This window comes from Danio rerio, chromosome 24, assembly GCF_052040795.2.
Source record: "Danio rerio strain M-AB ecotype USA chromosome 24, GRCz13ab, whole genome shotgun sequence".
NCBI classification, from domain to species: domain Eukaryota; kingdom Metazoa; phylum Chordata; class Actinopteri; order Cypriniformes; family Danionidae; genus Danio; species Danio rerio.
Window position 1 is genome coordinate 6111794 of NC_141044.1, and position 22207 is coordinate 6134000.

At 34.9% G+C, this 22207-nt stretch overlaps 1 protein-coding gene across 34 annotated transcripts in view; it reads left to right on the plus strand.

The window, feature by feature from the left end:
* abi1a (abl interactor 1a) overlaps window positions 1-22207 on the plus strand; it is a 79552-nt gene that overhangs the window by 48523 nt on the left and 8822 nt on the right. For 12 of the 34 annotated variants that reach the window (NM_001328427.1, XM_087308270.1, XM_087308271.1 and 9 more), the window contains 4 exon segments: window positions 5845-5948; window positions 7164-7304; window positions 14966-15066; window positions 20467-20661. In NM_001328427.1, the coding sequence (NP_001315356.1) occupies window positions 5845-5948; window positions 7164-7304; window positions 14966-15066; window positions 20467-20661 (541 nt within the window). 34 annotated transcript variants of the gene reach the window in all.

The window sequence follows — 22207 nt, forward strand, 5'->3', positions numbered from 1 at the left end:
TTTTTCTGCCTACATAAGGTATAAGCATAGTCTTAGTTACTTTAGAGCTCATTGCTCATACGTGACAGTGCATTAATAATAGCACACTGTGCATGTTGTGCTGAACATTCACTGCACACGCAGCCATTGTGATGATGAGAGGCCTTTGTTTCTGCAGTTTCTGCATTTTTAAGATGAATGCTTTTCACATCCTAAATGGTTATTCTTAGGATGCACCTTCACACTTTTTAAAGACCAAACCCAAAGGCACATTATATCAAAAAATTATCCTTATTGCAATAATATTATATGTAGAGAGTTATGACATTTATTCATTCATTTTCCTTCGGCTCAGTCCCTTTATTCATCAAGGTCGCTACAACGGAATGAACCTCCAACTTATCCAGCATATGTTTTACATAGCGGATGCCCTACCAGCTGCAACCCAGTACTGGGAAACATTCACACTCATTCACAATCATACACTACGGCCAATTTAGTTTATTCAGACTGTGGGGTAAACCAGAGGAATCCCACGTGAACTCAGGAGAACATACAAATCCACACAGAAACACCAACTGACCCAGCTGGGACTTGAACCAGTGACCTTCTTGCTGTGAGGCAACAGTGCTAACCACTGAGCCACAATGTCGCCAGAGCAATACCTTTAGGGTTTGTTTTAATTAATGCAAACCTACCCAGGGTGAACAAACCTTTAGCAATCACACAAATGAACTGGAGTTTAAGCCAAATAATACAGTATGATAAAAGACCCGGCGGGCAGGAGAGCTGGAATCAATTTCTACTTCAGAGCACTCAATCCAAGCGAGTGTGAAAACAGCCATATTGTCAGGAAAAAAGCATTTTAGCATCGACTCGCTCCGCTCCAGTGAAGTGAAATGTAGCTTTAGAGATCTGAAGTGCTTCTGCGCTGCTTTAAGAGCTCTAAAACAGAGATATCAGATTTGTGCCTCTCTCCCTCTCTCTCTCTCACTCTTTCTGCTGTAATGGTCACAAGGGGAACGGTATAATCTAGAATAAATATAGAGTACAGATATTAAATATTATAAAATGGTAAATTATATTACAAGTTTGTCTGATATTTGGTCAGTAGGAGGAGTTCTTTGTACAGCTGATTAAAAATAAATGCTTATGTAGTATTTTTAATTGAACAATACCCTTTTTTACAAAATAGGCTCTTTTATCAAGTCTCCTTTAACTATAATATTTAACTTAATAAGTTAAATATTTGACTTCAACCATTTTTTTCAATTAATTAGCATAGCATATAGCATAATGAATTGAATCAGATTAGACCATTAGCATTCGAAAAATTCCGAAAACAGTTTTAATGATTTTCCTAGTAAAGCTGGTGCCTTCTGTAGCTACATTGTGTAATGAAACCAATGGAATATTAAACATCACTATTTTCTGATTCAATTCATTGTGCTAAGCTAAGCTAAGTTAAAATGACCGTGCCAGAAAAAAAAATCAGCTAAATGGATAAAAAAAAAATGGTTTGAGTCAACAGTTTAACTCTAGGAGACTTGAAAAATGAGCCTTTATCAATTTGTAAGGTTTTCAGAAGCTTAGAGTACATACAGACGGACAGAAATACATTAAATAAGTGGACATTTAAATAAGTGGAAAATAAAGTAAAGAATACATATTGTTAAGTATAATGTTTAACTACATCTACAGGAGAAAGTTTATGTGCATTGATGATTTTTGAACTGTACAAATAAGAAATAGAGATATTTATCTAAAAGAATTTACAATTAGGTGGCATTATTGGTTACAAAAACCATAAATGGTAAGGCTCCTGTATATTTATGATCCTAAGAAAACAGCCAACTATTAAGGTTGGATATGGCCTGAGGAAAAATAAATCCACCTAGATGATTTAGTGTATAATAATATGATTGTGCAAAGAAAAATGGTTTTATAAAGGTGTTGTTAAGCCTCAAATCTTTCTCTCTCTCTTTGTCTTTTACTTTGGTTATAAATCATACTCTCTTTTTTTTTCCTGCTCACGCTAGTGGCTTAAAGCCAAGGTAAGTGCACCTGTCCCATGATCCGTTCTGCTTTAGTCCATCACTGCTGTAGTCTTCCCTATGTACATCTTCATTTTCCTAAATTCATCCTTCCCCCCCAAAAAAGGCTTGTCATGATCCCTGATTAATCATCAGAATGTAGATTATTAGTCTAATTCAAAATCAGAATTATTATTCAAAATATGCTTATAATTTAGCCCCCATCAGGTCATTCAAGATGAAGCTGGCTTTTTTTCTTCAGTAGAACATTAAAGATTTCTAGAGGTAACTGTGGTCCTTTGGGATTTATATAATTACATAACAAATTATATAATGAAGTCAGTGCTTGCCATCAAAATGAGTTCAAAAAGCATATCAGGGGACACAATATTCGTGGCTGCTGATGATACAATGGAGTCTTATGAAGTGAAACTGTGCAAGAAACTGAACATTATTTACAACATATTTAACATTTTTAGTTAATTTGGGAGGTTACTGGTTCACATCCACTGTTAACGATGTCTTATAGAATTGACAGTAACTTACTGGCAGCAGTTTGCTGTTAATGAATAAGTGAATATTTAATATCTACAGTACCATTTATCTTGGTATACTTATGTGTACCTTTACTGTAAAATACACAATATTTTTAGTTTTCTTATTTGTGATATATTTGAAAACAATAAAAAAAAAAACTTGTGAGTCAATGTGCATGTATCTATGTACTGCAAAACAATCTAAATGGTAAATACTATTTGATATTTGTTTACAATTAGATGATTGGCCATCATTCATGGACATTTTTAATTTTTTACTGTATTTTGATTCATGGTAAATTACTAATACCAGTTTAATGGAGCTAATAGGATATTTTCCCACTATTTTAATATACAGCAACATACTGTGTTGCTGTCATACATACAGTAAAATGCATTTAACATTACAGTGAAATACTGTGCATTTTACACATTGTTAAAAGCTACTGATTCACCTTTGCTTAGATTATAACACAATTAAGTAATAATTATGCAATTGAACTACAGGAGCAAGTAATGTTAATATGAAGAATGGACATTTTACACCTGAAATACATGTATAAAGTGAATAAAATGGTATTTATAATCTCACTTTTTTTACAACATTATGTTAATTTCACCTCTACACGTTTATCGCCAGCTCTTTGTTTTATGTCTATGTCAGAACAGAGTCTCTGAATTTCAGTGGATGGTGTATTAACATATTTCAAGTAACGGTAATGTCTCAGAGTGGGTTTTAATTGAAATACTTAAGAAGCAAAAGTGCTTTAGACAAAAAAAAAAATGTTTGTAACCCAGATGGCACTCCCATTATATTGGCGAGGCTGTGGATTAAAAGATAATATGACCAATGCTTTATTAGACCTTAATGTATCATCAAGAAACACAGGTATTGATTGATTGATTGATTGATTGATTTTTGACAAATTGAAGGAACTGTTGACTTTATAGATCACTAAAAAAATGAATTCACCAAGTTTTCTTTCATATTTTATTGGAGATATAGTATAAACTGCATCTTCACTGACCTGAGGGCGAGTAACTTTTACAACACATTCTAATAATTGGGTGGGCATTATAGGTGTGAAAATTTAATAATAATCATGACAAGCCTACTCATATCTCATCATATTACAGTATATAAATCTAATAGTTGTAGGTCAATCCCATTGCATCATGATCAGTAATTCAATGTTATTGAAAGAATATTACACATTTTATTAACACCGATTCAAATCAGTTTTGCAACTGAACCATACAGATATCCATGTAATTGAATTATCTGGACTAATTTTGTTCAGTTTCTTTGGTACTTTATTTACTGTTAATATACTTTTTTTTGTATATATATGATGTTTATATAGTAAAAATACATTTTGTGTATAAGATAGTATATATGATTGTGTATATGAAGTATAGTGAATTTATTTGAGTGTTTTAGAACTTCTAGATCTTTTTTTAGATCTTTGTTTGTGTAAAAAGGAAAAAAATGGCAGTAGTTAAAAAATACTTAATATTAATTGAAATTTTCTGTCGTTTTAAGTGTTTAGGATGCTAATAACGTCAATATTTCCTGTTTGCGTTCTAGATGGCATTGCCTATTGAAAAACCCATATTGATCACTAGTCACTAGGTCACTAGTTGTTTGTCATTTTGAATCAATGGTTCTCATTCATGAAACATGACTGAAATTAATTTTAAGTTGATGGCTCATAAAACTCTTTTGACAATATGTCGCTGATAATTTATATATATATATATACACACACAATTAAGAATATATACACACACAATATATACAAATACTGCCTGACAAAAGTTTTGTCATTGATCCCAGTTGTAAGAGCAAGAAATAATAACTTGACTTTTAGTTGATCATTTGGAAAAGTGGCAGAAGGTAGATTTTTTTCGATGAATCATCTGTTGAACTGCATCCCAGTCATCACAAATACTGCAGAAGACCTACTGGAACCCACATGGACCTAAGATTCTCAAAGAAATCAGTCAAGTTTGGTGAAGGAAAAATCATGGTTTGGGGTTACATTCAGTATCAAGAGATCTGCAGAGTGGATGACAACATCAATAGCCTGCTGTATCAAGACATTTGTGCTGCCCATTACATTACAAACCACAAGAGAGGGACAATTCTCCAGCAGGATAGCGCACCTTCTCATTCTTCAGCCTCCACATCAAAGCTCCTGAAAGCAAAGAATGTCAAGGTGCTCCAGGATTGGCCAGCCCAGTCACCAGACATGAACATTATTGAGGATGTTTGGGTTAAGATGAAGGAGAAGGCATTGAAGATGAATCTAAAGAATCTTGATGAGCTCTAGGAGTCCTGCAAAAACGCTTTCTTTGCCATTTCAGATGACTTTATTAATCTGTGATTTGAGTCATTGCAGAGATGTATGGATGCAGTCCTCCAAGCTCACGGGAGTCAAACACAATATTAATTTTTTCTCCACTGCAGCAGGACATTATTTTCTATGCTGTTTATACATTATTTCTGTTAAGTGACAAGACTCTTACTAAGCAAAGTCAGACCTTACTCTCCTAATTAAATAATTAAAAATCAAGTCATGATCATATTTTATTTTGGTAAAATCAGCATAATCTAGAGGCCTTTGCCTTTCATATAAGCCACTTCTGATACCAAATGATCAACTAGAAGTCAAGATGTTATTTGTTGTTTCTAAAACTTGGATAGGCGACAAGACTTTTGTCAGGTAGTGTACAATATATACAATATACTGGTTGGTTATGAAATGGTCATGAAACCTGAATAGGTATAACAGTTTTTGTACTGTTTCATGACCAACCCAGACAATATATTGTTTCAGACTGCTAAAAACTTACAATGTTGATTAAAAATACCTTTTTTTCCCCACATTTGCATATATCAAGGTTCTATAATACAGCTAAACTTAGTTGTAAACAAATAAGCATAAAACAGCCATGACTCATGTGCTGCAACGGGGAACCGTTAATAATTGACATTTCGAACAGTGTAGTTGTATTTCAAGACTGTGCTAATTATGAGAGTGTAAATACACACCTTGGCTATCAAATATAGGATGCCTAATCATTTTAATCCATTTTACATAAGAATTTCTTATATTTCCTGAAGTTTCATGAATGAGACCCTTCCATTGCAGTAATAAGTTAGGTTGGAATCAATTGTTTTGTCTGGTAAAACAGTTGTTTAGTCTTCTTGGCTCCATTTCTTTGCTTTTGTTTATGTAACCTTGTTGTCAAGCTCTGTTAAAACACTTAAACAAATGTTTTTGTCCAATCAGCAACACGGCAACAATCAGTCCATCAGAGGAGGAACTCTGTCCAGAACCAATCCCCCGACTCAAAAACCTCCCAGTCCACCGCTGGCGGGACGAGGAACTTTGGGGTAAGACATCGTTTCGCCATCTGCCTCAGGAGCATTAAAACGTAACTGAGATGATAAATCTGGTAGACTGCAGTTGGACACGAATAGTGTTTAGTCAACAGTAAAGCCAGACGTCCACTGTAAAAAATGTCAGTGATTCCAATGGTGAAAAATAAGTTTACTTAATATATACAGTAAAATACCGCAAATTCACTTTCCCACTAGTGCCTGCATTATTAAAAATAAGGTATGAGCGTAAATTAATTTTCAAAATGTTGCGCTAAATTATTGTGTTTTGTCAATTTATAGTCAAACACCAATGTTTTGAAGCACTAACATTTACACAACGTAGCTTTGTCACACATTTTTAACTGTAAAATTCAAGTAACCACAGCTGCCAAGTTTCTTACTGCAAATTTGACAGATTTCTTTTTACAGTGTATTATTGTAAAAGCTATTTAACTATATATTCATACCTGCCAACACTCCCGTTTTTCTCCTTTATTCCAAACACATCTTCTGCCACCATCCCGTTTTGTTATATCACACGGAAAACTCCCGTAATTTCCCCCCACCCCCTGTCCTCAGCTTTGTGGTACAGTCTGTAACACCCCCGGGTTGCCAACTTTTGTATACTATCTGATCACAGCCTCCGCCCAAAACCCAGTCCATAGTACAGTTACTAACCCGGTGTCCTGACATTTTATCCTACACATCCGATTATGCTACCAACACTCTATTAGAATGGTTCTGAGATTAGGGATTAGGCCAATATTACAGCTTCATGTCACAGTACTCCACAATAATTTACACTGGTAGGAAAAATCTTATGGGTAGCATATTGTGTCATCGAATTGCGTCTCTCAGAGTTTCAGACACAAATGTTGGCAGGTATGTATATATTATATTCGCTATATAATATATACTTAATATATACAGTAAATAACTGTAAATTCACATTCCCACAATTGCCTCCATTATTAAAAATACAGTAGGAACGTAAATAAAATTTCGAAATGCTACGCTAAATTACCGCATTTCATTAATTTACAGTCATAAACTAGTGCTTTAAAGTACCAACATTTACACAACGTAGCTTTGTTACACTGTTTTAACTGTAAAATTCTGGCTGCAGTTTGTTTTTTTACTGTAAATTTTATGAATTTTGTTTTTTCCAGTGTATTATTGTAAAAGGTATTTCTAATATGTTTGTCTGTGTTTGACATGCATTTACAGGCGTAACACTTCTTATAAAACACTGGAGCCAGTAAAACCTCCAACGGTGCCCAATGATTACATGACGAGTCCGGCTCGATTGGGCAGCCAACACAGTCCAGGACGAACTGCATCTCTTAACCAGAGACCGAGAACACACAGGTAACACACCAAACTGACCTACTGAAATTCATCAACCGAAGCATTTAGCAAATTATATCTCAAATCTGAGGTTATGTATCATTTTAGAGTGGTAAATGAGGGTTTTTTTAGGCACATTTTATGCAAATTCTTTACTCTTATTTACCTGGCGCAGTCATTTAGGATTTACATTTGATAATTTGTAATAGTATATATATATATATATATATATATATATATATATACACACTGTGTATTTATTCATTCAGAAAGTTATTAGAGTCAATTTAATGTAATTAATAAAAAACAAATGTTGTTAGATAAATATTAGAATTTGTTCAACATTTAACACATTTACCTTTTTGTTTAACATGTTTTATTTATTTAAAATTTTATTTTTTACCAGTTTATTTAGTTCATTTATTAATGTAATAATTTGTTCATTAATTTGTCAGTTCATTTGCTTGTTCATTCGTTTGTTGTTTCATTCAGTTGTTCAATTGTTTATTTGTTCATTTATTTATTTGACTGTCTTTACCGTTTATTTAACTTTCAAATCTGAGGTCATGAAGCCTTTTCAGGGAGGTTAAAATGTTGGTGCAAGCTTGTGGAAGTTTTCAATTGTCCAACATGTAATAAATTTAACTGGAATTTAGTTAATTCGTTTATTTAACATTTGTATTATTAATATTTAACAATGGAATTTCTTTCATATTTAACATATTTAACCACCAATTATTTATACAATTAGTTTGTTTAATAAGAATTCATTAACACATATTTAAGTATCAAATTTGAGTTTACGAATAATTTCTGAACAAATTTTATTTTACACAATTTGCTGGTATATTAACGAAAGTTACTTCATTTATTATGATTATTTAAATGCACACATGTAACCATCAATCTTTTAGCATGTCATTTTTTATGACTATTGATATGAATCAAATAAAACACATTAATTAAATTGAATAATACATAAGGGGTTTTATATTTAATAGTTTGAGGTTTTCACAAGTCCCAATGAATCAGATGTTTTTCTCTCATGATGTGGTCTTGTTCTACTCCTCGTCTTCCACTTTTTCCCATCATCCTCCACAGCTTTATTTCAGTTTGTCAAGAGCACATTTGACATCCTCTTGGGGGGAATCTTACATTCTCTTCATGTTCTTCATTGTCTTAATGTCTAAATCACAAGCCTAATCTGGGCCTTCCTGAACATTCAGAGTGTGTGCAGTCTGTTCTCTTCAAGCCCCCTCGTCTAACATCTGTAAATGATGTCCTCACAGTAGTCCACACCTCCAGCACACTGCAGACCACAGCGAATAATTCCCTCCTCCCAACAGCGCTGCATGCTGGGAATGACCAAAATGAATGGGCCTCATTAGTTAATGCTGACTGTGATGCCATAAATAATGCAATAATACAGAAACTTTTCATTTGTTTAAATGGCTGCACCACTCACAAACTCCCGTGAGTGTGAGAAATGCATGCTTCCAAATATTCCTCTGTGCAGTTCCTCTGGTATTACGGTATATTACTGTACATAGAAAGGAAATTCCTTATTCATTTACACTTACAGTGATCTCCATTAACAATATCAATCTTGGTAAATTAGTTGGAAGGTTGGTCGGTTAGTTAGTTGATTAGTTAGTTGGAAGGTTGCTTGGTTGGTTAGTTAGCTGATTGGTTAGTTTTTTGAAGGTTGGTTGGTTAGTTAGCTGATTAGTTAGTTCACTAGTTGGAAGGTTAGTTAGTTAGTTAGTTAGTTAGTTAGTTAGTTAGAAGGTTGGTTGGTTGGTTGGTTAGGTAGTTAGTTGATTAGTTAGTTGGTTAGATGATTATTTAATTAGTAGGTTAGTCAATTGGTTGGTTAGTTGGTTAGTTCAATAGTTTATTAGTTAGATTAATAGTTAGTTGGCTAGTTAGATGATTATTTAATTAGTTGGTTAGTTAGATGGTTGATTGGTTTATTAGTTAGATCATTAGTTAGTTGTTTTGTTAGTTGATTGGTTGGTTAGTTAGTTAGTTAGTTAGTTAGTTAGTTAGTAAGGTGGTTGTTTAGTTGCTTGGTTAGTTAATTTGTTTAGTTCATTAGTTCATTAGTTAGACGATTAGTTAGTTGGCTGGTTAGTTGATTAGTTAGTCAGTTAGTCAGTCTTTTTTTAACAACTTTTTTTGTTTTTTTAATTCAACACTGGGATTTCATTCACATTTAACACATTAATTAATAATGAATTTTTGTTTAATTGGAATTAATTAATACATATTTAAGTATCAAATTTAAAAGGACGTTATTATTAAAGTGTAAAAACAAGTAATCTACTGAAAAATTGCTTCTGCGTTTCCAGTGGCGGTCTTTCTCTGATGATGTTAGTTTGATGGTTTTTACCTCAATATTCTTAACCACGCCCATCTAATTGTTAGTTTGCTGTGAGGGAATGATGGAAAGCTCCGCCCACCACTCAATGTTCCGTTTCAGATGGAAGTACATCAGCATACGGAAAAGCCTTAGCTACTTCCGGTTTATATGGATTTTAACCTTTTGTTCAAAATTTAAAAATTAACTTAATTGACTTCTCATTAATGTGAATAGAAGCTTTTCAAAACTTTTTAATCAGTTTGTGGTGAAATTTTCTCAACCCAAGACTCACATAACTGCTGTAATTCTTCAGCTGTTATTCTTGGAGATTTTTTTTTTTTTTTTTGGCCACTCAAACCATCATCCTGTCAGAAAGACGCATGTTCACTTCCAGGCTGATTCACAGCACTTCCAGTTGACTGAAAGTTCTTCATCATCACCAGTGTTTTTGTTGTTTTCATGTGGCTGCTTCCCATTTTGTGAGGCTCAAAAACCTTTTCCTTTTCAATAACCACAACTCAGAGTCATGTGTTTGGTCTTACTCATTGTGGTAAATGACTGAGTTAGACTTTTGTGTTTCACCTCATATCATACCATATCTCAAATCATATTTATAACAGTGTTCTGCTTCTATGTTCAGAACAAAACAATGAGAAAATAAGAGCAAAACTAATTTGTTCAAATGAAATCAGAAGGGTGTAATTTTTTGTGGAAATATTCACACACATATTAATTAATTAATTTATTTGTTGGTTTGTCTTGGAACCCTGCCATGCAAACCATTTTAGCCATCTTATGGTGAAGTCATGAACACTCTAATGGCCCGCAGTTCTTTGGCGATTATTGTGGGGTCTTTGTGACCTGTAGATCTGAATTATTTTCTTTATCATTTGTTTTGGAATTTCCTTAGATATCCTCATCTTTTTGAGTATCTTTTGGTCTACTTCACTTTGCCTATTCAAGTGATTTCTTTATTGCAAACAGGTCTGGCAGTAATCAGGGAATGGTGTGGCTAGCGAAATTGAACTCAGGTCTAATAAACTCGAGTTAAGTTAGATTTTAATAGGATGGGGGGTGGGGTGGTATTTTACACAGGGATATGTAGTTTTAGATTTTGTTTTCCCTTAATAATAAAAACATTAATATAAAAACTTCATGATGTTTACTTTTGTTATCATTGATTAATATTTAAATATGTTTAGTTAACAATCTGAAACATTGTGTGACAAACCAAGTGTGACAAAGATGCAAAAATAAGAAAATATCAGTAAAGGGGAAACACTTTTTCACACCACTGTATATATTTTAAACAAAAAATCAAAAGACTAACAGATAAAAACATGTTTTTCACAGTATTCTTAGCTCATGTTTACCGGGGGGTGTTGATTTTAGAGGAGGGCACTGTATCTCTAAAGGGCCATTCACACAGAATACAGCTGCAGAGCACCATTTTTTTTTTTTTTTTAAAGAAAATAAAAAACAAGGCAAAACAAAAACCATAGTCATGTCAGCTTACTTTAGTAAACAAAAGCTTGCATGTCTTGTTCTGCCTCAGAGTTTCTCTGATTGGCTTTGGAACATAAAATTGAGGCGCACTGCAAACTTGAAACAGTATCCTAAAAATGTGTCAGCCATAAATACAAAGTACAGATAAATAAAATGAAATGAATCTAATTTATATTGAAAACTTACCTTAACTCATTCAACTTCTGAGTGATATAATGAGTTTATAATGCTTTTTACTCACTTAAAAAAGAACAGCCTAAGAAAACAGATTCGTTGTACTTAAAATACAATTTATAAAAGCCACTCTTGAACACTAGCATGTAGCCGACAGTGTTTATCAGACTTTAGCAGCATCAGCGGTTTGTATATGCACTTCTCATATGTGATTACGATGAGGAATGACCCACGTCTCCACCTGAGCCATTATCTGCTTTCCAGAAGTGTTCAGTTCTGCTGATTCAGCTCTTTTTATGCTGCCTTCATCCGAACTCACTCAATGCCTAATGCAGAATGAGAAACGACCATTATTAAAGGGTCAATTTACTGATAGATCTAGTAATTGGTGAGAATGAGTAGCTGAGAATCAACTAAGTGGAATTAGTTAAGTTTCAAAGCTAATAAATAATAAATAAAAAACCACACAAAGTTGTATTCCTGTTCTTATGCCTCATATAGTCATGCAGATGTCTCCAAAACCCGACAGGTGGACAAACATACAGGCACATACAGTATCTAACCTGCTCTGCGCTGGACTTTAGACCAGTTGGTCAGTGGCACAGTCTATTTCAGTTCCTCAAAATAGCAATGCGGCTTAACACACCTCCATTTTCGACTGGAACACCTGTGAGTCCACAAAGTGGTGCAAGTGGATTTGCTATTTAAACAATGTGTCACAAAAGCATGAAAATTACGGTTGCGTTGGTCTGAAAATAGCAACAAATCACGCCATACTCAAGACATGTTTGGCGCGATTTGCTGCTATTTTCAGACCAATTGTCTTATTGTGCCAGGTGTATGATAGGGCCCCATATGTACAAAGACTTTACTCACATTACTTTCAATTGCAAAAGTATAATATACCTAATGAAGTTCCACCTTTCAGTCATATTACCCAGTTGTCAGTCTTTGTATCCATATTGTAAAAAGATCTGTAGAATTTGCGGTAAAAAAGGGCAGCTGTGGTTGACAACATTTTACCATTAAAAATTCGGCAGAAATGTAAAAAATGTCTATATTTAACAATTAATTACTGTATTTAATTTTTTTGTTTTTTTGATCATAAGTGGGATGTAGTGAAGTGACGTAGCGAGTAAACAATTCAAGTCAAGAAGGAGCACAAAGAGGCCGGCTGTAATTTTGCTACACAACGATATTGATTATTAGATTATCAGACATATTTGCAGTAGCGAATCCCCCTGGGTGAGTGGCTATTTCTGTGAGAATGGTACTAAATGCTGCATTTTTTTAGGCCTTGCATGTGTGCATGTGTAAGTTCCAGTTATATCGTTCTGAATTGGAAAACAGATAACCTCAGGGTGTGTAAGACATGTCCTTTTTGCGCCCTTTAATCAGTCTGCTTTCCTCAATTTTCTGTTTCCTCGCACAGCTTTTTGTCCAGACGGAACCAGATGTGAGCGGAAGCGAGGTGACAACATAGTTTGGTTTCGTCTAAGCTGTTTTTTTGGCATCAGCTTGGGGTGTACCAGCCCTTATCTTATTGATAAGTATTATTTTTGGGGTTGTGCAGTGTAATTCACATAATTTCTACATATTGTAAACTATAAAACACTCTAAACTAGCGTACTTTTTTTTATTGTTTATATGCCTCATTTATAATATAAGACACGTTTACAGATATATTCCGATACCATAATAACTCTGTGGTTAGTTGTTTTAGAAAACATAAATGAATGTTTCAGTATACTGTTAAATCAATATATTCCCTGTGAATTAATTTTTACAGCAAATATCACGTCCATAAAGCTGGAAATTTTCAAAAGGTTTAACAATAGTATTACCGAGTGAAGTTTTGCACAATAAATGCATCCTTAACTTAATATTAGAGTTCAGACAGTGGAGCAAAAAAAGAGGCCAATATAATGAGATGTCTTGCATTGCATTATGGGCCCCCTGCTGCTCTGGCTTGTGTGTGTGCGTGCAGATCCACAGAGAACGGCTGATTTCTGAAGCTCTGTCCATGTGGTGGTGTAAAACCGACGCTGTGAGCTTCAGCTCCATGGTGTTGAATAATCCATGAATTGATCTGTGTTTAAAGTACGCACAGCGATGTATGGATGACGTTATACAATGCGTCTCAAAGCCAAGTGTGTATCTAGGTCACTACCATGTGGATTCAGAATCCAATTCTAGCTTGATACTGACAACTACACGCAGCTTACAGTTCATTGGTTACTGCTTTTAGTAGTATTTGGAACAGTACAGATAATAATAAAGGTAATAATAGATGTTTCAGATTGTAGATGCTCATTTTGAATCTGTTGATGTTGGACAATTAATTGGGGTTTCAGAATAATGTAAACAGAGTAAAGCATGGTACTGTGTTTGATTACATGTTGAAGGCTCATAAACCAATTTTTTTGTTTCTTTGGAGCAACCTATTCTTCTCCTTCTTCTTCTTATTGTATAGTCATGCTAATATGTTGTGGAAAATTGTGCAAGCATGAAAATTACACACTGATTTAAAATATATACTTGTATGTGTATAATGTGTGTACAAGCAAAATGACACGAGTAGCAGTGTGATAGTGCCTTAGTGTCCCACCAGTGACAATATACAGCCATATCACACTACTACTAGTGCAATATTGCATTTATACTACAGTTTGGCAACAGAATCATGTATTTAAAAAAGAAAATCAAACACGGAGTGTCTCAAAAACCCTTTTGTAAGAGGAACTATTTTCTCTGCCGCCATTCATTCAGCTGACGTCAGAACAGCAGAAACCCTTGCTTATCACAAACGTCACTTTAGAGCTAGTGTTTGAATGATTCTCTAGCATAATGTATAAAGTGATGATAAAACGGGTGATTTTGCTCACATTTTAAGATTATAATGCTGAACAGCATGAAATTCCATCAGTCTACAGAGATATCCCAGTATTTCACTGTTCTAAATGGGATTTCACAGTAATTGAGCCCTGAAAAAGCCAGAGCAAAGCAAACACTAGCAGATTACTATGGTATAAATACAGCACTACAACATACAAAAGAGGGAGATCGACTTAGTCACTTACCTGTTTTTTTACTGATTTGATCAGCTGTAGTTGTAGTCTCCTCTAAGGGCTTATTATGCGGTTTCTGTGGCGGAACGTCAACCGTCTTTGCTCTGCTAAGCATGACAGGCTGATGGTCGCCAACGTGCTCTGATATTATCAATATTTAAATATTTATACCCTGCCCAATTTGGCATTCCTATTAATGTGTGGTAATTTATTTGTGTGTGTGTGTGTGTGTGTGTGTGTGTGTGTGTGTGTATGTGTGTGTGTGTGTGTGTATTATTGTTTTGTCTTCTGACTGTCTGTTCAGGTGATTTGAGAAAATGTTCACCACTATTATCACTGTTATATTTATTAACAGGCCTTCCCCAAAGTATACTCTCTTTTAATAAATGTATAGATTAACCAAATGTTCCATCTACTGAAACATGTATGCATACTTGGGGTTTCAAATCGGTATAAAGTGGCTGTTGAGTGTAAGCGTTGTTAAATAGTTAGTGTAGCCCAAATAGTGCTGGTGAAATGATTGTGTGCGGGAAACTGATTCTGTATCTGCCTTCTTGTCTCTATCTCTCTAGTGGCAGCAGTGGGGGAAGCGGCAGTCGAGAGAACAGCAGCAGCAGCAGCATCGGCATTCCCATCGCTGTGCCCACTCCCTCCATTCCCAACTCAATCCCAGGTGAGCTGCAGCCCAAAAATACAGCCCAGTCCTACAGGTTCCCACACTCCGCACATGTGGGTATCTCCTGTTCTCCAGAGTGAGAAGTGGAGCAGGTTTAGTTGTACTGCAGCTATCATGGCCTGGTTTTTCCAGCCGGAGGTTTGCTAAAGTAGGCCATCATACAGCACAAGGGCAGGTGGAAAGAGGGAGAAAGCAGGGATCTCTTAAGGGTGGTCCACCACCTGAGGAGAATGGATAAATTTATATCAAAAAGAGGGCGCTGTCATGTTCTCCTCTAAAATACCTGCTGGAGACAAGAGGAGAAACATTACCTCCTTTCTGAATCCTTACTGTCGCCATAGCAACACTGCATCAGCAACACTGATTTCCTTTTTCTCGATTGAGGTTATTCACAGGAGTTTTGAATCCCACACCTCTGCCCTTTATCCCCTCTTTTGTGTGTAATCCTTATTTATTGCGTGTTTGTAAAATTAAATGTAAAGGTTCTTGGTTTTGATGAAGGCTTCCAAGATCTAGTGAGCTACCTACCTAGGCATTTTTAGGCACCTTAAAAGGATGTTTCAGCTAAAAATGACAAATTAATCACCGTTTACTCACCTATCACTTGTTCCAAACCAGTTTGAATCATTCATTCATTTTCCTTCGACTTAGTCTCTATTTCAGAGGTTGCAACCGTGGAATGAATCTCCAACTATTCCAGTATTTTTTTTTACACAGCGGATGCCCTTCCAGCTGCAACGCAGAATTGGGAAACACCCATACACATTCATTCACACACACACACACACACTAGTACACTTTGGCCAATTAATCTATTCAGTTCACCTATAGTACATGTCTTTGGACTGTGGGGGTAACCGGAGCACCCAGAGTAAACCCACGCGAACACAGGAAGAACATGCAAAGTCCACTGGCCCTGCTAGGACTCGAACCAGTGACCTTCTTGCTGTGAGGTGACAGTGCTAACCAGGGCTTGACATTAACACTCGCCAACCCGCCAAATGCGGGTAGATTTCAGTGGTGGCGGGTAAGACAGACACTCCCACAAGCCACTTTGGCTGGTTAAAAATAACTTTCCTGGATAATAATTCTTAAAAGCAGGGTTCCACTATAAGGATGGCCCAATATCCATGCAAAGGTGATATTAGAATTGAGAAGCAACATGACTGACAAAAATAATTTCATTTGGGCAAGCAATAGAAAGCAGGTGAATACCTAATGAGAGGATAATCACTCGCGCTAACTGCTGAGGTGATGCCCGCGACTGTTTAAATCCCAAAAGTTTTCTAAAGGCCTTTCCTAAATCAAGTCGTCTAATCCAAATCTTTTACAATGAGTTTACTATAGTTACAATGGTCTCAAACTCAATTCCTGGAGGGACGCAGCTCTGCACAGTGTAGCTCCAACCAGCTGAACCTGCTAGTAGTCTTGAAGACTTTCATTAGTTGGATCAGCTGTGTTTGATTAGGGTTGGAGCAAAACTGTGCAGAGCTGCAGCCCCCCATGCATCAAGTTAGAGACCTATGGTTTAGAACAGGGATCACCAAACTTGTTCCTGGAGGTCTGTTGTTCTGCAGATTGTAGCTCCATCCCTAATCAAACACAACAAGCTAATCAAGGTCTTACTAGGAATACTTGAAACACCCAGGCAGGTGCATTGAGGCAAGTTAAAGCTAAACCCTGCAGGGACACCAGACCTCAAGTAACGAGATTGGTGACCCCTGGTTTAGAACAACGTGTAAGGAAACAACTACTACATAAGCATGAAACTTCTGCTGGACAATAAGAAGTTGCTGGCCATTTCAGCATCATTCACATATGAGGATACAAGATGGTTAGGATGCTGACTTCAAAGGTATCTGCTTACGTCGAGGGTATGGTAGCTCTCTAGGTTTTGCGAACATATTTATGCCATGTTAATGAATGAAAGACCTTCAAGGTGTGTCTTTTCTTATATGACGGTTCTGACCTGCAGCCACACCCTCATGGGCTCCTCCCCCTGGAGCTCCTCCCCCAGCTCCTCCTCCTCCACCCCCCCTCCCGGGCCTGGGCCCACCAATGCCAGCTGCTGCTATAGGTGAGCCCCTCCCCCGATCCTATTGCCACTCCGCCAAAAACAGCGTTACCGTCCCACTGCCAACATGTTCGTCTGCTGGGCTTCAAAGCGGATCACTTCTTTGAATGGTGGTGGTAGTGATTATTTTGGGTGGTGGCTTTGTGCTTCAGTTTAAATCAGTTTGCTTTGAGGAAGTCTCTGAACTACCCGAGAACATAAAGGTTCATTAATTTATCAAGGGGCGGTTATTAGGGGTGTATGATAAGGGTCGAGATTCTTTAATCATGAAAGCTGTTCACATTCAGGATGCTTATTATTGCTTCTTGATGTTTCAGTAGCTTTAGAAGTTTACACCACATATAATGATGAAAAGGAATAGCACTGCGATGACTTTCAGAATGATTGATGATGATTGACAAAAACAGCTAATTAGAATTCAGCCGACTTAAACATTTAAAGTGGCAGACTACAAAATTTCAGCTTGGTGTGATAAATTGGCCATCCATTTAACGTTCTTGATATGAGCAGGCCAAAATATGCAATCACTTTTTAAGGCAAAATAATTCTTGAACATGCAAAATTGTCACGGCAACAAAAAGCTGTTTGGTTTTATAAGCATTGCTACACTGTTGAAAATGGTCAATGAAAGAACAATATGTATTTTCTTCTCATTAAAATATATAAAAACCACTAGAAGAGTGTTGTATATTTTGCTGACTTATGTCATATTCCCAAATCTACTGAAGAATGTTCGAATTTAGAGAAATAACTAGTGACAGATTGATCAGAATGACACACTTGTTTTCCAGATTAGTTTGATTGAAAACAGGAAATCCCCATAAATGCTTGACTATGTTGTGTGTTTTATTAGACCGCACATAGCTGCATTATGACAGAACCCTAAAATCTAATTAGAAAGATAAATCAATGGAAAAACAAGTGGTCCGCTGTGGTGTAATAAAGGCTCTGCTGCCTTCCATGTTGTGTTCGCAATCTGGTTTCGCTCTCAGTCTTACTCTGCTTCATACTACCATAGTAAGTGTTGAATATATTAGCTCATCTATGAACATGATTTCTGTAGGATGTAATCAAGATGACAAATCCAATGATTCCACACTTGGTCACTGCATCATTAAAATTTGCCTTTATTTGTGATGAATATGCACCCTCTAGTGGTGTTGTTAAATACTGCGCCTTTATTATGACTACACTTTTCAATGCTGGGATACAGCTGCTTGTAGAGACCAAAATGTCATCACTAACCACCCTCAAAAATTTAGCATTGTGTTTTTAGTGCGTGTCAGAGACTTCCTCACTGCTGGTTCTATGAAAGATTGCTTTCTTTCTGATTTGCATGCTTCCAGAATTGTGTTGCCAATTGATTGGATGTGATTTATTATGCAACATCTGGATTTCAAATATGATTAACTTGACATTGTTTATCTCAAATATAAGCCATTAACTGTGTGCTTTATATTTAAGTCCGATTAAACCATCTATGTATGTAAAATGTAACTTGCATTATTAGAACAGGGATTTTTCAGTGGCTCCATCAGGACCCAGTTGTAATGAGATGTTTGAATTGTGTTTATACTAGATGTCACCGGTGCCACAGTGATGTTTGTCCATATTGTTTGTTGTTCTCTTGATTCCGGACATCACTATCAGGGTCTCTCTAGGGTTTCCCGGTTATCTCCCACCGTCAACAGGAAACGTCCCTATGGAGGAAATCCCATCTGCCCTGGCAGTGTAAACACACACATGGGCTATATTACAACTACAGCTCACATAAACAGCCCCAAAACATGCTGCTGTTTCTCAGGGTCTTTTCGAACTTTTTCGAACTTTATTGCAGGTCCTTTTACATGGTTATATTGTTCTTGTGGTTACAATGAAAGTAAATTCTTGTGCTTTTATTTCTTTCTTTTCTGATGTTTTCTTTAAGAGTCTGGTGAAGCATCATCCAAGTAATATTTAATTCTGAAATCGATATAATATAATATAATATAATATAATATAATATAATATAATATAATATAATATAATATAATATAATATAATATAATATAAAGCTAAAATATAATACAATACAATATAATATATAATAATATAATGTAAAGCTAAAGTATAATATAATATAAAATAATATAAAGCTAAAATATAATATAATATAATATAATAAAATGTAATATAATATGCTAAAATATAATATAATAAAAAATAATGTAATGTATTGTATGTAGTATTATTTAATATAAAGCTTGAATATAATATAATATTTAATAAAATAATGTAACATATTATAATATAACATTAAGCTAAAGTATAATATAATGTAATAAAACATAATATAATATAAAGCTAAAATTTTATATAATATAATATAATATAATATATTTTAATATAGTATAAAATTCATTTTTCATTTTCATTCATTAATACAGTATAAAGTTCATTCCGCTGTGGCGACCCCAGATTAATTAAGGGACTAAGCTGAAAAGAAAATGAATGAATTAATAAATCTAAAATAAAATATAATATACTATAAAGCTAAATTATAATAAAATATAAAAATTTATTGAACTTTAATTTGATTTTTTAGCATTATTCTGAAATATTTTATTAGATTATTGATACTGTAATAAGGTACAACATTCTTTACTGTGTAAAAGTAAAAACTGCTTCAGTAATTTGTTTAAATTTAAGTTATTATTTAATTTAATAAATACATTGATTTATAAAAATGTTTTAAACAGTATTGAAGTTTGCCCATAGCACATATTTGAAAGGAAATATATTTTAAATGTAGTAATTATGCCATTATGGGAAATAATTAAATAAATAATAATCATGATCATAATAATCAACACAGCAACAATCATAATCATAATAAATAAAATCTAAATTAAATGAATGGGTTTGTTTTTGCCTAAAGTGTGAATGTTTTAATTAAATTACAAAATTATATAAATTATAAAATGTATTAATTATATTTAATAGTAAAATTGCATATTAAAAAATGAACTATGCAGAACATAAGTGAAGGAAATAAAAATAAATATTTGAAACCTGTATCAAATCTATATAAATAGTGAATAAATCTGTATTTTATTAACTGTGTGATGTTTTACTTTAGAATTAGAATTGTGCCGGACATGTTTCATTAAATTCACTCTACTTTCTATTATTACTATCTATTACTATCTTCTATCTATTATTGCCAGTCTGTTTTTACTTACATTTTTGAAAACTTTTCTTGCTTGCCTGGTGTGTCTATCATTGACTGTCCTCTCCTGGTTTTTTTCTCATCTCTCTGCACCTTCTCCTCTGATCGCTATCAGCTGTTGCCGCTGGGCCAGGTCTCGGCCCGATTCCCATGTCGCAGTTCGGCACGATATCCCGACAGGTCTCCCGACACAACTCCAGCAACTCGTCCGTCTCCATGGTCTCTGCCACAGGCACATACCGCCGAGCGCCGTCTGTCTCCTCACAGTTCTCCCTGCAGCAGCCGCACATTAACGGCGGAACGCCTGCAAGTAAGACATGGAGAACACTGAACAAACATACAATATGATCATGGTAAAAAGTATATAGTATATATACTTTATTTAGAAGTACTGGTACTCTGGTGCGCTTTCTTTGCGGCTCAGCTCACAGTTGATGCTGCAAAATTTGTGCGATTTAGGTTTTAGTTAGCCCGATCCTAAGAGAAAACGTAACTATTTTACGTATTCTCTGAAAAGTAGCTAATTCGTACAAATTCATACGACTTAATTGTATTAAAATGCTCGTTTATTATTTTTTTTAAAGGATGCATGCCCTCAAATACCAGCCCTAACCCTACCCCTCATTGGGGATAAGCGAATCGTACAAAATTTTACGAATAAGATCGCACAACTAAAAACGCATTGGTCAATAATCAAGCAGTTATGAAATGTCGGGAGATCTTATTGGTTTTAGTTTAAAGATCAATAATTCAGTTCTCGAGTGTTATTTGTGTATCTTTCTTAATATGTTCTTGGGTTTCACTTGGGATCAGCTTACTATTTATAGCAAATAACATTAAAACACAATTTAAGACAATCGAATGTAAGACAGGGATAACACTGAACAAACGTACATAAAAAATGCAATAGTATCTGGAGTAGCATTGTCAAAAGTACTGATATTCTGGTGCGATTTCTTAGCGGCACAGTTCACAGTTAATGCTGCAAACTCAAGCGAAAACGTAAATATTTTATGTATTGTCGGAAACATGGCTAATTCGTACAAATTCAATTGTATGACAACTTAATTTTTAAAGGAGACGTGCCCTCAAACTCCACCCTAACCCTACCCCTCATTGGAGGATGAGCAAAATGGTACTAAAATGTTCGAATAAGATTGTATAAACGAAAACGAATTAGCCACTAAATCAAGAAGTTACGAATTGTCAAGAGATTGCATTAGTTTCAGTTTATTAAAGTCGAATTCTCGAGTGTTGTTTATGTCTCTTTCGTAATGCGCAAATGCAAAATGTTTTTTCTATGTTCTTGCGTTTCGATGGATCGGTTAACTTTAGGTTTCAGTTAGCTTGATCTTAGTGAAAACATTACTATTTTACATATTGTCGGAAAAGTGGCTAATTTGTACAAACTCATATGATTTAATTTGTATGAAAACGTACATTTTGTAAAATTAGGCATGCCTTTAAACCCCGCCCATAGCCCTAACCCCTCATTGGAGAATGAGCAAATCTTACTAAAATGTTAATTAAAGCTGTGGCATTATTTATTTTTTATTTCTTTGTTATTGCATTTCTAGTGGTTAACTAGTTATCACAAATAACGTAAAAATACCATTTATTACAACAAAATAAAGAGTATCTAAAGTGAAAATAAAATTCTCAAGGCACAAATTTCTTTCTTAGTGTTTGTTTTTTTCCTTTCTAGTGCCCTATGCTAATATAATATATATGCTAATATATATTATATAATATATAATATGCTAACCCATGCCCCTTTAACCAGTAGTTTGCTGCAAGTGAAAGATAAAAGGAGTAGACCTCGACCCCATCTCAATAATTATTCCATTTCAGTTGGA